Below are 18,482 nucleotides of genomic sequence, written 5' to 3'. Positions count from 1 at the left end.
AATAGTGCTGTAATAAAGTATCCTTTATTTTCTTGTGACTGTTATTGTGTAACTACCGTGGTATTGCAAGTGCTTTACATTCCTCATGGATACGCTTTAGATGCTCACCTCTGCTACCCCTAGAGAGCTTCTGCTATCTGGACACCTTTTTACTATCACTAAGAGTTGCCTGGACTCAGTATAGGGTGCCACACCATAGGAGTACACCATAAACTGAGCCAGCCTCCTACACTTTGAACAACTATAACGTTCTTGACCTGATTCAAGACCAAGCATTTGTGTCAAAAGAAAGACAAATATGGCTCCAACTGTTAACGGAGAAATTACTCAGAAGAAAGTCCGTTTCAGGTTGCCTATACAAGTCACTCCTCTGGATGATGTCCTCTTGTATTCCACTAATACCATATTGCCACTTACAGATGAGACAAAAGGAGGTACACAGATAATGGCTGCAGGTTCAAGTGTCGTTTGATGTAATTCAGGTCGCTTCAGACATGAAATCTTTGTAATGGTGGGTACAGGGCACAAACCTGACCAAAGGGCTAACATTCCTGCTTCATATTCCTGACTTTCACCATAGACGCATCTCTGGAGGGATGTGGGCGCTCATCTACAGGATTTAACAATGCTGAACTACAGAAATTAACAATCCGTAGACCCAATTCAGATGAAAATGCACATAAACCTGCTGGAGCTAAAAGCTGTAGCATTAAGTCTGCAGTCATTCCTACCCAGGATACAAGGATCATCAGTACTGATTCATACAGGCATCACCACCAGCATTCAAGCAAGCAAGGTTGTCCGGTCACCAGCTCTATCACAAGCACAGGAGATTAGGGAGTTGGTTCTGCAACACCAAATAACAATCAAGTTTGAGCGCATTCTGAGAACAACCAATGTTCTAGCAGGTACTTTGAGCAGAACAAATACCAGCTGCCAGGAATGGGAGCTCAACCAATAAATTCTGGACAACATTTTTGATTGCTCAGACAAACCGAACCTAGATTTCTGTGCGACAAAGGAAAATCGAAAAAGCCGGTTTTTCATAAACTGGCACCCACAGCAGGGGTTTTGGGGAGTGTGTTTTTGATCAGATTGTCCGGGATATTTGCTTATGCTTGTCTCCCAATCCTGTTGATCCCAAAGCTCCTCAGCAAATTGAAAATGGAACCTTGTTGAATAATCTGGATTGCCTCCACATTTCCCAGCCAGTACTGGTTCACAGAGCTACTTCTTTTCCCGGAGGAGATCCACATTGAGTTGAAGCCGATACCAATGCTATTGTAAATGAGACACAACCAGGTGCTTTTTCCGATCTAGACATCCTTACACTTGTCAGCCTAGCTCCTCAATACAAGCGTTTGCGACTGAGTTTTTACTCAATATTGCAAAGAAATACTTGCAGGGGTCAGGGCTAACGCTAGCAATAAAATGTACAAAGTTAAACAGAAATGTTTCTGTTTGTGGTGCCAAGAAGTAGAAGTTCATCCCATTTCAGCTTCCCCCATATCTGCTTCTGTTATCTAAATTGGGTCTGCACTACGCCTCTATTAAAGTACACTTGGCAACAATCTCAACATTTAGCAGATCGGGTAAATCGCCTTCACTGTGGTCTAGCAGAGTCATCAATTAATTTCTCAAAGGCCTTTTCAGAGTGTGTCCTCCTGTAAAGAAACCTCCTCCATTGTAACACCCTTACATAGTACTTGGGCAACTGATGAAAGACTCATTTGAGCCAATTCACAAAGCAGATCTAACATTCTTAAAAAGGAAAATAGCAGTTCTACTAGGGCTTAAGTCAGGAAGGTAGGGAGTGACATTCAAGTGTTCACAATTAAAGAACCCAAGTGGGACACACAAATTTAGAAAATCGGATCAGCTGTTCGTCACTTATGGAAGCCTTGGAAAAATGCTTCCCAGTGTCCAAGTCTTTGGGTCTTGGTTCTTGATAAATGATGTGGATAAGTTATTAAAGTGAGTGTTCCTTAGGCTATGTGTATTATTGTATACTGCTTTTCAAAGGTACTATGAGACTTCCACTTAAACGGATAGGATGATTCAAGCATGTGAATCTATGACAGATATCAATACTGGTGACCTACAGTTGCAGGTAAGTAACTTATTTTCTTTCATACTAACAACGCTGTTACTTTGCCTACTTTCTTCTACAATCCTTGCTCCGCTACAGAACCTGTACAACATTCATTTGATATTAGAAGAGCCCTTAGCTGCCACCTAGATAAAACAAAAGACCTGGAAAAAACAAAGTGACTCCTGAATCATGTCAAATCAGACAAGGTCTAGCAACATCCAAATAATCTATTGTTAGATGGATAGTAACATATGTCATGGTAGTAACATCATGTTATGCTACCAGCTAGGTAACACATCTCTGCCAGGGAAGGCAAAGGCTCATTCTACCAGAGGGACATCAGCTACAACTGCTTGGATCAAGAACCTACCAATTTCTGACATGGCTACACATTCACAAGATATTATTAGATTCAGACATGCTAGCAGATGTACTAGGAATACTGGAGAAATCTCTTTAAATAGACAGTCTTTTTTTTTTCAATCTTTTGTCTGTATAGTTAGGAATAATGTTTTTTCTTACTGCCCCACAGCCACATTACGGTTGATATTAGAAAAAAAAAATCTTGCTGATCTGTTCTAGCATTTATGACTATCAATGAAGAGCCTATGATACAGAAATAAAGGTTACTTAGTCGTACTTCTAGTTCTGCATCATCAGAATCTTGGTTGAAGTCATAAATGACCTACTCGCCTTCCCATATGGATACACTTGGGCATTGGATGGCAAATATGAAATTACACTTATCACCGATAGTACCATAATTTGTGAGGTTTAACTGTCACTACAGTGTATCATGGTTAGTGGAAGCTCCTCTCCTCGTAGAGTCAGAATGTTTTCTCACCTTTCAGGGAAAGCCTATCAGGCTACATTTTTGCCTTTCTTGTCATCATACGTTTCTTTCACAGCAGATGCTGTAATGCAGACTTGGAACTACTTAAGGTTTATTATTGAATTTCCATTAAACAGAGTAGTATTGCTCATCATATGGAGAAATGAACAGCGACGCCTTGTGTGAAATTTCAGTAGGGAAGCAATTTATGAAAATTGCTCTGGGTTCCACGCACACAGCTGCAAAATAATCTAGCACTTATTACTTCAATGATGGTTCCTACAATATAGAACTAGGACTCCAAGCAAGTAAGAATTTCTTATTTTGTTGTATTCTAGTTCTTTTTATTTTAAAGTTGTCTCTGCAAGTTTACAAATATGTTTGTAGTGTTGCACTGGTTCTTGGCAGTAGAGCTTAAATAGGCTCACCATGGCAGTCTGGTGCTTCAGCCACAGTCAAACATATTCTAATGCCGTCTTCCATTCTATAACATAATGTAGATTGGTACCACCAGTGGAACTAATACTAAGTCTGCTACATAGTGAAAAAACATGGATTTAAAATCTAATTTGGTTTGCCATTGTCACAAGGAAGGTGATTTTTTCCCCCTCTAATTGGTATTGTGTACAATTACCTTTCAGGAGGAGCTTGGCTTTAAAATGAACATATTGGACATTGGCAGTGGATTCACTGGAAGTCAGTTTCAGTTGGAAGAGGTATGACATGCGGGGCGTTTGCCACTTGTAATTATTTATTGTGCTTTACACATTGATAAACATCTACTTACAAATGTCATTGACGATGCAGCTCCTCTTGTGTTTAAGCACTGCATGTTCCTGATTCCCCATAGTAATCTAATTTTCATATGTGTAGACATAGTGGTGTGAGATTTCAAAACGGTTGATTATATAACTTTCTGTAAGTCAGTAAATACCCATTCTTCTATTGTAGCAAATCCTATTTTAAACTGTAAAAAATGGGGAAAACGATGAACAGTGAAAGAGTGGACTTTATTTTCCTTTAAGGCAGTCATCTGCTAGTGTCCCACAATATACTGCACAGACAGTCATTGTGCACTTCCTGGAGTGAGCATCCTCTTAAGTGAGGATCCTTTAACACTTTGTTTCAAACACTCAATCACTGTTTTTATGCTTTTTTATTATATTTAACTACAACATTGTTGGAGTGTGTGCTTTTGGTTTTCTCCAACTGAATTTCTTTTCTTGGGAAAATATTTTTTCTTAGCTGTCAAGCAGCCATTTAGATACGTATTTTTTTTTTATTTTTTTTTGTTTAATCCAGTGTGCCTCTGGTGATTATCGCAAGAAAGCAAGCTTTATGCATTTTTTTTTTTTTAATTTGAACTGTTGTCCATGTTTAAAAGAAAATGCGTGATATCTAAAGACTGTAAAAAAGATTACACACTATTGCTAGAAATGATGTGAAGTGTTCTAGAAATTGCATATTATTGTTTGGGCCTCTTACCCAGGTAATGCAGGCTGCCTTTGGACCACTCTCCAAACTAGAATGGTTCCAGTGCTGCCTTAGGGCATATGGGGAAGGGGGTGTGGAAATAAACCACACTGTTTGGCCTTAATTCAGTCATCACTTGGACGCACTCCACATCCTTTAGAAGCCTGTTCCTTTTTCAGTCTGTTAGTTGATTTTATATATTTTTTGTTTTATACCACAGACTGTATAACTTAACGGCTTCTTGGTGCTTCCACGAAAGAGAAGGAGAATTGGACCTGGGACACTGAGTTTTAAAATAAGACTCCTCCTCAGTACCACCTTAAGTCTAGAAGGCTGTGGCACTAGCACTTTGAAGTTCCACAACAGTTAGCCTGGCCTGAAAGGGCCTAGATGTTGAGATAAGGGAAACGTCCTCTGATGCTCTAGCTGCATCTTTTGTAAATAATCTAGGGTTTCACCCAATAAAGTAGTGGATCTATTTAGGAGCACAGTTTATAGTCCACCCATGTGAGATCAAGTCAATCTCTTGTGTCCTGGAAACTCTCTTGGTGTGCAAGAAATACATTAGTAGTTCCCTTAAGGAGAAATCTTATTTCCATTCCTGATTAAATGTTTCTTGATTTTACAGCTAGATCAATCGCTTCCATACCATGATTGTTAGCATTTTAATGTTAATACTTACATGATATTATTGGATATAGCATCTCTCCAGGAATGGTTGAAATGTGTTGTTAAAGTTATGGAGACCAGGAAGTTAAGCATGTGTTACCCTGCTCATCTCTAATATCCCTTTCCTCTTATCAGCATTAGAAGTTCACACTCAAAACTAGGTCCTTCCAGAGACCAATTATTTCACTTCTATGGTCATCAATGCTAAAATGAAAGATTGATTGATTGAGGCACTTAGTCGAAACAAAGGGCTTGCACATCACAACGCTGCAACTGAGGGTGGCCCACTTGACCCTCTGTTTTTCTCCTTTCTATTGAATGTCAACGCTCCTAAATCAGATGACCAGTGCAGCCACCTTGAATAACCTTAACAGACACACATTGATGGGGGTCCCTTCAAAGTAGGCTCATCTGAAATTGGCCCTCAGCACTTAAGTACTTGGAGTTATTTTCATAAGGGGTGGAGTGTGAGGGGAAACTGGGGGGCAGCGCTACAGTTCTTTTTTTTGTTACAAAATTCCTAGTTTTAAGAGGAATGCTCTTTAAATCAGTTGACAAGGTATTTTTGAAAATGACCACACAAGTTATCAAATCCTGAAATGGGCTCATTTAAATGTTCGTTGTAATTGTAACCATTATGAAGTAGGCTACAAGGACATCAATGGTATTGTCCTGTTCAGTTCCAGTGAAAGGCCCTGCATGTAGTGTTTGAGGAAGAAGATTGACTCAAGATTTTACTGAGAGAAGCTGATACTACATTATTTTCTTTATTTGACTAAGTCTAATAAACTTTAGCTTCAACGTTCATCTAGCATCTAATATAGCATAAAATGTTTTAAATCTTGGACATTCTTTTTCACCAGTCTTGTGATTAATTATATTTTAGATGACATAAAGGTCTACCCAACAGTGAGAAGACTATTTACTCTGTTAGTATTGCTTGTCAAACTCTAATTTTGAGTTCTCCTCATGAGTTGAAAGGATGACTTGATTTGGAGAAATTGTTTGAACTTATCTGTCCATATGATTAGCATATGTGGTTTGAAATAACTAGATATGGCATTGAAGGGATTATTGAGGAGTTGAATATTCAGCACCTCCTTGAATGTTGCATTCTTAGTTGCAAATGATTGGCCGGAAGGGTGAAGAAAATTCAAGATTTGTGTGCTCATAAGCCCTAAACCTTGTATGTTAAAATAAAGGGCCTTCCAGAATCCATGGTTCCATGTTTAAAAAAAAAAAAAAGAAATCTAAATTGTGTTTTTTCACGTTCCTTTAATTTGTTTGTGTTTGGGACCATTCAGGCTTAAGCCTTCATATATTTCCCCATCAATAGTTGTCCAGGCCAGATGTGTACTCATTCCCCCCCCACCCGCAATTTCTAATAGCACCCATGGTTTGTGGAGTCCCCTAGATGGAATCAAAAATATTCAAAATGTGCCATTTAATTTTTTTTGACCAGTGGCGTAAACTGCTGCAAAAGACAGATTGTTGATTTTCCTATAATAGAACCAACAAAAGGTTTGCTGTGTTAATATCACCGTTTGCCAAACAGTTTAAACCATTTTTGCAATTTTGCACATGATAGTCTATTTTTCCTATTTTCTAATGGTATCTACCTTCTTGAGGTTTGTGTGAAAATAAGTGTAAAATACTTGGGTAGATATGCTTTTCTGAAATGTAGACAAAATTTGGAATTGAGCAAGGGATCATTTATGTAGGTCCCTCATGGCTTTTTCCAAAGAAACTAATAGTTGAAATCAAAAAATGATTAAAATACACAGGACAAAATATTCATCTGCATTTCTTTTTGCACTGATGGCCAGTTTCCAAAAGCTATATAGTGTTACATCAATCCTCTTAGTCCACATTTTCTGGTCGCAATGATATATAGTGTTTTTTGGTTGTCCAGAAACATGGGAAATCCAGAGGCAGCAGCTAAGCTCAGCTTTAAATTATTTTTCATTGTGTACCAACCACGTCAAGCCACTTTGTAAAATCGAATGAAAAATGGGCATAAAGGAAACCTGTGCATTTGTAAAATGTGCCCAGGATAATTAGTCTAGGAATAGTAGCAAGTGATTCAGGAGGCATTTTGCAGTATGTTTTATCATGCACACTGGCTTATATTTGGAAGAAAAAACTCAAGTGAACTACTTGATTATAACAAAAGTTCTACAGTTCTGTGTTCCCACACTCCTCCCAGTAAATGTACCCCACTTGTGTGGCTGGTCTTATTGCCTGTGACAAAGGACCACAAAATGCAACAAGGAAACATCAAGACTTTGCTGTCGAAATTCACCTGTTCTGTTGACCTGTTTTGCTGAGGTATTTGGGCCAAGCTGAAAGCCAGGGAAAAACAGCAACCCCAAACACTTTTGTAAACTAGACACCTGGAGGGGTGTAAGTTGAATGGATCCCAACTGTGTTTTCTTACCCAGAATGCCATAAAAGCTGAGCGTTGGCTAAAACCAGATTTTTCCCACATTTTTGAGAAGGCAACTTGTGAAAACAGCGTGGATCCGCAAAACTCTTTTCACCCAGGGCTTCCACACTTCTCCTGATGAAAACAGTACTCATTTGTGGCTACGCCTGTCACCGGCAACAAGACCCAGTCTAAATGTGGACCGTGGGAAGACAGTGTGGTGCCAATCAGGGGACTGTGAAATTTGAGCAGTTTGGTTTTGTGTTGTTGCACAAAATAGTCCTTGTGTCCACTTTACTGACAAGGATTCATTTTGTACTAAAAATAAAAGCATCACTATCAGCCACTCACTCTGTCACTTTTAATGTTCTGAGTATGTGTAGTAAAACAAATTATTGCAAATGGCTAGTGCGCTGTAATTTTTAGCTGCAGATATCTTGTAATTATGCAGCGTGACATCATTTTGGGACTTTAGCATTGCAAGAATTGTGCAAAATTACGCTGGCGTAACAAAAATTACACCACTGCCCAGTATCTATGAGGCCTTAACATGTTTCGTTTTGGTCTGTTCTATTGATCTGTTTAGTCCACCCACACATGGGATGCAGCATTATAGTCCATGTGAAAATGCAGAGTGGTCATTTGCCTTAAGTGTCCAAGGTGTCCACCACATAAAATTGGAAAATGGTCCCATACCTTGATATGCACATGACATTCTGGATAAGCAAACTTGCTTGGCCTCACATAAGTCACCAAGGGTTCCCCTGATCTGCTGGCTGACCAAAAGCCCAAAGAGTGCAGCCAATCACAGTGATTGAGAGGCAATTGGGACTTCTGTGAGCCTAGTCTTCACATAAGGAGCAGCAAGGAGGGGTGGTACATTCTTTCAGAGCGCAGATTCCTCACATTAAGAAAAATCCCCCAGACTGAATCTGGAAGCTTTTTAAAGCAGGACTCCTGTGTGGCAGTATGTGGTCTTATGGGGCCTGTCATTGACTTTTTTGCCCTGGAAGTGACAGAGCGTAGCTGATATAGATGTCACCCCTGCACACTGATGTTGCCTGCATTCTTTCTGCGTGTTCATCTGGCGATTTGCCCCCCTCCGTAGACATTTTTTTTCCAAGATTTTTTTTCAAACAAATTAAAACCAGTGTGGAAGAGAACTATGCCCTCACCAAAGACTGGAGGATTTAAACCATGCGGAGATTGTCCCAATAAATGAGTCCCTGAAGACTTTCAGAACACCCTGCCTCAAACGGTTTGGGATGGTCAGCATGCAGCTAAATGTTGTTCTGTCTGGCCTGCACACCACAGATTTCTTAGGAAGAGTATTATGTTCCAGCGTGATCCGCCACTGCCATGCATGGATGAGATCCATTAATTTTGTGGAAATGTTGTGGCCATTTGACAGGTCTAACCTGTTTATTGAGAAAGCGGATTCCACCATGCGATATCCAACTTGACTATTCCCTCCCCAAACTAATCCATTTATGGGGTTCTAGAGATGGTTGGCAGCAGCCCCAAGCCTTTTTAGCTTGCTCATAGTGGCTCAAACCACCCTGTAGGAGGCCTGATGTGACACTTGCTCCAGGGTTGGTGACCTATTACATCACAGATTTATCCTCCAAAATGTAGGACAGGGCTACACCTTTCTATTCTTTTTCCAACCACCGCATCTTACACATACTTTAGAGGGCTGTAGGAAGCTGGCTCTTCCTATAATGGACCGAAATGAGACACTGTGTAAAGAGTCCAAGCAATCGGAGATATCACAGAGGCACAAATGACATTCTAAGTCTCTTTGTGGGTAGTGTGGACAAGCAGTTAGGCATTTCAGAGGGGGCAGTACCATGCATGTAAGACACACACTCATGCATAAAGTGAGACACACCCAATAAAGAAATCAGACACCAATTTATAAAAATGCCACATACTTTATATAAAACTTTGATGCCAAGATCACTGCAGTCGGGTGGGTGCTTTTGGTGTTATGAGTTTTTAAAAAGTAGATAGTGCATTTTTCAGATGCTGTAATGTTATCCTGTGGGGGATGAACAAGCACTGCATACAGGTATAGTACAGCGACTTACAGGACAAAGCCCTTGGACTTAGTCAGTATGGCACAAGGGCCAAGGCCGCACCAAAAGATCACCTCGGGTGGCACAGGGGCAGCTGGGTCTAGTGGGTGAAGTTCAGTGTCCCATGTAAGTCTGTTGGGATCAGTCCGATCACAAAGTTGCTGGAGGGGTGGACTGAGTTCAGTCCAGGTGAACCACCAAAAGGCTGTTTGGTTCTTACGATGGTCAGGACATAGGGACACCAATGGTCCTGTTCTACTTGGTGCGGGACATCTGGGTACAGAGGTGGTTTGGACCGTCAGGCTTACAATTCTACAATCACCAGAGGTAGCCATGGTAAGGTTGGGGGGGGGGGGGGGTGGCTAGGTGCACAGAAACAGGTTGAAAGCATGGACTTAGAGGGCCAGTACAGCCAAACTAACAGGTGGGTTGGGTCTCATGAGCCTGGGGGATGTAGGGTCCTCTTCTATGTCTGGGGCGTCCGGCTGCAGAGGTGGTTTGGATCGTCTGGTTTACTGCCACTGGTTGCGGTGACGGGGGGAGGGGCTTAGTCTCTGGAGGGTCTGGGGACCACGCTGACACCATTGGCCCACTTCAGCTTTGGCTAGGCGGCTCGGGTGCAGTGGTGATGTCCATCATTTCTTACGGTCCTGGTCCTCCGTTCTTTCTGGGGTGCCTGCAGTTGTAGGAGAGCATCTCTTCTACCCCAGGGAGTCCTTCTTATGGCTTTGTAAAACACCGACAGCTCTCCCAGTTTCTTGCAGGGTGCAGCAGGTAGGCTGGAAGAGCTGGTACCAAGTCAGTCATGCTCCTTGGTCCTCGGGATCAGCAGACTCCTTGTCCACTCCTTTTGTGTCCAGCATAGTTCTGAGGATCTGGTATCAGGTGGTCCCCTAAATACTCAATTTAGGGGGCGTTAAGGGGAGTGAAGGGTAGCAGCCAATGGGCTTCTTTCCCTTGGGATCACTACACCCTGTAGATGACATGCTGTGGGGAGTGAGCATCACCCTGTCCAGAGTTACTAAATTCTACCACACGCAAGGTGGCAGAAGTTCCTAAGTTGTGCCCACTTCAGGCTGGCCACCCTAGGGGTGTTCCCAGTCGAAGTGTGACACGTCTCCTGCATAGCTAATTTTCCTGCTTTTCTAGGTGCCAGATGGGCCCTAGGGCATGGGATTGGCATCTTCCACTGAGGAAGGCCAGTTCTGCTTATTACAGGCGGTGGGCTTCTTTGAAGCTCCTGCCTTGGAATGCATGTCATCATCTGGGGAGGGGTGGGTAACACTCCAGCCTGGACAGGCTTTTGTTGCTGACCTCTCTAGAGGTCAGATTCTCATTTATTGGTGGCCGGTTGGCCAGAACCAGCCAGTGAGCTCACTGGCAGTTGGTAGGTTTTTCAGGGGGCTACCTCTAAAGTGCCCTCTGGGTATATGTATTGATGAATCCATCACTGGAATCTGTGAGGGCCTATTAATACAAGATGTTTGGTACCGAACATCTGTAACTTCCATAAAGCCATCATGTAGCTGGGGAACTCATATTGACCATCTCATGTATTTAAAATGGCTTCCCTGCCATGTATAAGAATCGGCAAAGACCTGGTTGGGGCATATTTGCTCATGCATATATGTCCTCACTTGTAATATAATGCTCCCTGCTTCAGGGCTGAAGGCCTGCTGTGGGGCTGACTTACAGATATTACAAGCATTGTTTTAGGGGACATGGCACACAGGCTGTGTGCCATGTTATGGTTTCAATTTTGGGAGCCCCTTGTCGTGCAGCCTGCAATGGCAATCTGCATAAGCTTGGTACTAGGTCCCTCCGAGTCGCACAAGTTGTGCTGCAGTTCTGAGGGGATCCTCATCAGTAACTATGCCCTAGGTACCAGGGTTACCATTTACTAGGTACTTGCATAGGTGCTGATGGGTCTGGTCACTTGGGGATCAAGTGACCAGGTGTATTGTTTTGGGTAAGGAACACTGCCATTGTGGACCTTGTTAGCAGTAACCCAGCGGACTGCAGTCAGTTGCATCTAAAAACCAGGCAAAAAAAGGTGTCGGGAGTACTGCAAACCCAGCTCTCTACACCTTTCAGTTGCTGTAGTATTACAGGAGCTACAGGCTCTCTTGTCCAGAAGGGCCATAGAAAGGGTACTCTCCTCGAAAAATGGAACAGAATGTTACTGCTATTCCCTGGTACAGAAACAGAGAGGCCTTTATCCTATTATAGATATTTGCCCTCTGAATATCTTCCTAAGGAAGATCAAATTCAAGGTGTGCTCATTGACCCTGCTTCTAGATGACTAGTTGGTAGCCCTTGAATGGCAGCTGCTTATTTCAAACTTTGAGTATCAAAAACAAAGGGAGGGAGGGATGGATGGAGGGATGGATGGACGGAATGCTTGAGTTGCTCTCATCGACTGGCAGTCGCTTGGACCCCATCCCACTGCATTGCTTTTCACCCACCTTGCCACCTCAGTTTGGACCCAGCCAGGAACCACCTGACGTAGCAGTTTAGGCTGGACTGTTCCCATTTGAGCAAGGTGTAGACTAATTTGTGTGTGGCTGGGTCCAAACTGACGTGTTCTGGTGTGCAAAATAGCAAAGACCTGTGTTGCAGCCCCAAGTAATTGTCAGTGGCTGAGATTAATTCAAGCAATATTTTTTGTGTGTGTGTATATATGTTCGATGGCATGTGTAGCTGCAGATACACATGCTGTGCATTATCCTGCCATCTAGTGTTGTGCTTGGAGTGTTACAAGTTGTTTTTCTTCGAAGAAGTCTTCGAAGAAGTCTTTTCGAGTCACAAGACCGAAGGACTCCTCCATTTCGGCTCCATTGCTCATGGGCGTCGACTCCATCTTTGATTGTTTTCTTTCTGCCATCGGGTTCAGACGTGTTCCTCTACCTCCATTTTTTGGTTTGGAAAAGATAGTTATCCATCAGAAAATTTGACAGTATTGTTTGCGCTCGGTACCGGGTTAGTGTTGGCACATCGACACTGAAGAAAGAAGAGTTCCGGCAGCCCTTCGGGGCTTCCACGCCTCAGCGGGGCCTGGTCGGCAGACCGCGTCCATCTTCAACGCTCATGGACCGGACCCCCTTCCGCTTCTGCCCCAACTGCGACGCAAAGTATCCTTATATAGACCAACACTTGGTCTGTAATCTTTGTTTGTCCCCCGAACACAAAGAGGATACTTGCGAGGCCTGTCGGGCATTTTGATCCAAGAAGACACTGCGGGGTCGTAGAGCTCGAAGACTTCAGATGGCGTCGACACCGGCCGGACACACTGACGTCTAAGAAGAGGAGACATTCTCCATTCGAGATTCGAATTCGGACGAGTCCGAGAGTGAGCAGCCGAAGACTCTGCAAACCTTGAGTAAACCAGCCCCGGCAAAAACTCACTCGTGACGGTGACCAATCATCGGCAACGAAAAAGGCCTCCCAGCAACCGAAGACATCAGACTCCGGTCGAGATACCGGCTCCGAACAGACTCGGCACCGAGATACCGGCTCCGAACAGACTCTGCACCGAGAGTTCGGCACACCGAAAGTCAAAAAAGTTTCCTCGGAGCCGAAAGACTGTCAAAGATTTAGGTACCGAAACATTCTTCCTTGGAGCCGAAACAAAGCTCCTATACAGAGGAACAAGAGCTGGGCATGGGAGAGCCTGACCATACCTAAAGGAGGCTCTATATCCAAAAAGACACGGGGAAAATCATAACTCTTTCTCCAGTCAAAATGAAGCGGAAGCTCGCATTCCAAGAGATGGGAATGCAGCCAAAGGCAAAAGTGGCAAAAGAGAAAACTCCACCACAATTTTCGCCACAACAATCACCAATACATTCGCCACATCTGTCCCCGGTAGCAACACCCCCAATGATGCAGTCATCAGCGCACACAGAGATGAGTCAAGATGACCCGGATGCATGGGATTACATGCAAGTGGTTTCCAGGGCAGCTACATTTCATAATGTAGCATTGCATGCAGAGCCCATAGAAGATGACTTCTTGTTCAACACCCTGTCACCTTCGCACAGCCAATACCAAAGCTTGCCAATGCTGCCAGGCATGTTAAAACACGCTAAACAGGTGTTTCAAGACCCAGTCAAAGGCAGAGCCATCACGCCTAGGGTGGAGAAGAAATATAAACCTCACCCTACTGACCCTGTGTACATCACACAACAGTTAACTCCAGATTCAGTGGTAGTAGGAGCAGCCCGGAAGAGGGCAAACTCAAACTTCTGGAGACGCACCACCGCCCGACAAAGTCGGAAATTCGATGCAGCAGGCAAAAGGGTGGCAGCACAGGCAGCCAATCCATGGCAAATCGCCAATTCTCAGGCTCTTCTAGCAAGATACGACAGGGCACATTGGGATGAAATGCAACATCTCATTCAACACCTTCCCAAAGAGTTCCAGAAACGTGCCCAACAGGTTGTCGAGGAGGGTCAAAGTATCTCCAACAACCAAATAAGGTCAGCCATGGACTCAGCAGACATAGCGGCCAGAGCAGTAAATACGGCGGTAACCATTCGGAGACACGCATGGCTACGAACCTCCGTATTTAAGCCCGAAATTCAGCAAGCAGTGCTAAATAATGCCATTCATTGAACAACAACTATTTGGGCCGGAGGTGGATACAGCAATCAAAAATCTTTAAAAAGACACAGCCAAAGCCATGGGCGTGCTCTACTCCCCACATAGCAGAGGCACTTTTAAGAAGCTGCAGTTTAGAGGGGGGTTTCGGGCCCAGACCACAGAACCTTCTACCTCACAAGTCAGACCCACATATCAGGGTCAATATCAAAGAGGAGGCTTTCGAGGACAATATAGGGGTGGGCAGTTCCCTAAACCAAGAGGGAAATTCCAGAGCCCAAAAACCCCACAAACTAGACAGTGACTTCAATGTCACAAACCCCCCACCACACAACACCAGTGGGAGGGAGACTGACAGATTTTTACAACAACTGATAACACACAACTACGGACGCATGGGTCCTAGCCATTATCCAACGTGGTTATTGCATAGAATTCTTACATTTGCCACCAGATGTGCCTCCAAGAGCACACAATATGTCCAAACAACACTTAGACCTGTTACAAATAGAAGTCCAAGCACTGTTACAAAAAGAAGCAATAGAACTAGTACCCAACCATCAAAAAGGACCAGGGGTTTACTCCCTGTATTTCCTAATTCCAAAAAAGGACCAAACACTGAGACCCATATTAGACCTCAGAACACTGAATCTTTACATCAGGTCACTTTCACATGGTGATACTTCAAGACGTGATTCCCTTGCTGAAACACCAAGACTACATGGCAACATTAGATCTCAAGGATGCTTATTTCTACATACCCATACATCCTTCACACAGGAAATACTTAAGGTTTGTAATCCAAGGCATGTATTACCAATTCAAAGTATTACCAGTCGGCATAACAACAGCCCATAGGGTATTCACAAAATGCCTTGCAGTAGTAGCTGCTCTCATCAGGAGACAGCAAATGCACGTATTCCCTTACTTAGACGACTGGTTAATAAAAACCATCACTCAGCACAGTGTTTTCAACACACACAATACGTCATAAAAATATTTCACAAACTAGGGTTCTCTCTAAACTACCAAAAATCACATCTACAACCGTGCCAAATACAACAATAATTAGGAGCAACAATCAACACACAAAAGGGGATTGCCACTCCAAGTCCACAAAGGGTACAAGCCTTCCAAAATGTAATGTTAAACATGTACGCAAACCAACACTATCAAGTGAGGTTTGTAATGAAACTCCTAGGCATGATGTCTTCATTGCCCAAACGCAAGACTACACATGTGGCCCTTACAGCAGTGCCTAGCAACACAGTGGACACAAGCACAGGGTCAACTTCAAGGTCTAGTTTGATAGACCGCCAGACACACTTCTCGCTTCAATGGTGGAATCCTATACATTTAAACCAAGGGCGGCCATTCCAAGACCCAGTGCCTCAATACGTGATCACAACAGATGCTTCCATGATGGGGTGGGGAGCACACCTCAACCAGCACAGTATACAGGGACAATGGGACGTTCACCAAAAACAACTGCACATAAGTCATGCAGAACTGTTAGCAGTGTTTCTAGCATTGAAAGCATTTCAACCACTAATAGCCCACAAACACATTCTTGTCAAAACAGACAACATGACAACAATGTATTACCTAAACAAACAAGGAGGGACACACTCATCACAACTGTGTCTCTTAGCACAAAAGATTTGGCATTGGGCGATTCACAATCACATTCGCCTAATAGCACAGTCTATCCCATGGATTCAAAACCAGTTGGCCGACAATCTCAGTCGAGATCACCAACAAACACACGAATGGGAGATTCATCCCCAGGTACTACAAATTTACTTTCTACGCTGGGGAATACCAGAAATAGACCTATTCGCAACAAAAGAAAACGCAAAATGCCAAAACTTTGCGTCCAGGTATCCACGCCCTCAGTCCAAGGGCAATGCGTTATGGATGAGTTGGTCAGGGATATTTGCTTACGCTTTTCCCCCCCTCTCCCACTCCTTCCTTATCTGGTAAACAAATTGAGTCAAAACAAACTCAAACTAATATTAATAGCACCAACCTGGGCTCGCCAACCGTGGTACACAACACTACTAGACCTGTCAGTAGTACCTCCATATCAAACTACCAAACAGACCAGATCTGTTAACTCAACACAAACAGATCAGACACCCGAATCCAGCATCGCTCAATCTAGCAATCTGGCTCATGAAGTCTTAGAATTTGGAAATTTAGACCTTACACAAGAATCTATGGAGGCCATTAAACAAGCTAGAAAACCAACTACAAGACACTGTTACGCAAACAAATGGAAAAGATTTGTTTATTACTGTCCTAATAATCAAATTCAACCACTACATGCTTCCGCAAAAAACATTGTAAGCTATTTATTACACTTAGAAAAAACTAAACTAGCTTTTTCTTCTATCAAAATACATCTCACAGCAATATCTGCCTATCTGCAGATTACACATTCAACATCACTTTTTAGAATCCCAGTCATCAAAGCATTTATGGAGGGTTTAAAAAGAATCATACCCCGAGAACACCACCAGTCCCCTCGTGGAACCTCAATATTGTATTAACACGACTCATGGGTCCACCATTTGAACCCATGTACGCCTGTGAGATGCAGTACTTAACCTGGAAAGTAGCCTTCCTAATAGCTATCACATCTCTTTGAAGATTAAATGAAATACAAGCATTTACTATACAAGAACCCTTTATACAAATACATAAACATAAAGTGGTTCTCCGTACAAATCCCAAATTCTTACCAAAAGTTATATCACCGTTCCACCTAAACCAAACAGTGGAACTCCCAGTCTTTTTTTCCACAACCCAAATCAGTAGCCGAAAGAGCCTTACATACGTTAGACATTAAAAGAGCACTAATGTATTACATTGATAGAACTAAACAATTTCGCAAAACAAAACAATTGTTTGTAGCCTTCCAAAAACCTCATGCAGGAAATCCAATATCCAAACAAGGCATTGCCAGATGGATAGTGAAATATATTCAAACCTGCTATATTAAAGCAAAAAGAGATCTACCTGTTACGCCAAAGGCGCACTCCACTAGGAAGAAAGGTGCCACAATGGCCTTTCTAGGAAATATACCTATGACAGAAATCTGTAAGGCAGCCACATGGTCTACGCCTCATACATTCACAAAACATTACTGTGTAGATGTGTTAAAGACACAACAAGCCACAGTATGACAGGCTGTACTACGAACATTATTTCAGACAACTTCAACTCCTACAGGCTAAGCCACCGCTTTTGGGGAGATAACTGCTTACTAGTCTACGCACAGCATGTGTATCTGCAGCTACACATGCCATCGAACGGAAAATGTCCCTTACCCAGTTTACATCTGTTCGTGGCATGAGATGCTGCAGATTCACATGCGCCCTCCCGCCTCCCCAGTAGCCTGTAGCCGTTATAAGTTGATGAAACTTGTACATTTGTAAATATATACTATTTTTATACACATTATGTAAATACGTACCCACTCCATTGCATGGGCACCCTTACTATATACACAACTCCTACCTCCCCCTCTGCGGGGAAAACAATCTAAGATGGAGTTGATGCCCATGCGCAATGGAGCCGAAAGGGAGGAGTCCCTCTGTCTCGTGACTCGAAAATACTTTTTCGAAGAAAAACAACTTGTAACACTCCAAGCCCAACACTAGATGGCAGGATAATGCACAGCATGTGAATCTGCAGCGTTTCATGCCACGAACAGATGTACACTGGGTAAGTGACATTTTCCATATATATATATATATATATATATGTTCGATGGCATGTGTAGCTGCAGATACACATGCTGTGCACATCCCGCCATCTGGTGTTGGGCTCGAAGTGTTACAAGTTGTTTTTCTTCGAAGAAGTCTTTTCGAGTCACGAGACCGAGGGACTCCTCCCATGTCGACTCCATTGCGCATGGGTGTCGACTCCATCTTAGATTGTTTTTTTTCCGCCATCAGGTTCGGACATGTTCCTTTTCGCTCCGTGTTTCGGGTCGGAAAGTTAGTTAGAATCTCGGAAAAATTGTCGGTATTGTTTGCGTTCGGTATCAGGTTAGTTACAACAGATCGACACTGAATTTAGAAGAGTTCCGGTGGCCCTTCGGGGTTTTTTCGATTCCCCCGTCGGGGCCTGGTCGGCCCGGCCACGTGTGAATTCAAGGCTGATGGAACGGACCCCATTCCGCTTCTGTCCAAAATGCCATAACCAGTATCCGTATACGAATCCGCATCTGGTCTGTAACTTGTGCTTGTCCCCAGAGCACAAGGAAGATACTTGTGAGGCCTGTCGAGTGTTTCGGTCCAGAAAGAC

The 18,482-nt window shown here is 43.1% G+C and overlaps 1 protein-coding gene across 2 annotated transcripts in view; it reads left to right on the top strand.

Moving 5' to 3' along the window:
- Window positions 1-18,482, top strand: part of AZIN1 (antizyme inhibitor 1) — a 483,491-nt gene that overhangs the window by 278,162 nt on the left and 186,847 nt on the right. For both annotated transcript variants that reach the window (XM_069220587.1, XM_069220589.1), the window contains exon 8: window positions 3,566-3,640. In XM_069220587.1, the coding sequence (XP_069076688.1) occupies window positions 3,566-3,640 (75 nt within the window). The remainder of the gene's footprint in view (window positions 1-3,565; window positions 3,641-18,482) is intronic.

Source organism: Pleurodeles waltl, chromosome 2_2 (genome assembly GCF_031143425.1).
Source record: "Pleurodeles waltl isolate 20211129_DDA chromosome 2_2, aPleWal1.hap1.20221129, whole genome shotgun sequence".
NCBI lineage: Eukaryota > Metazoa > Chordata > Amphibia > Caudata > Salamandridae > Pleurodeles > Pleurodeles waltl.
Note: the sequence above shows the minus strand (reverse complement) of the source record. Positions and strands in the feature narration are given on the sequence as shown.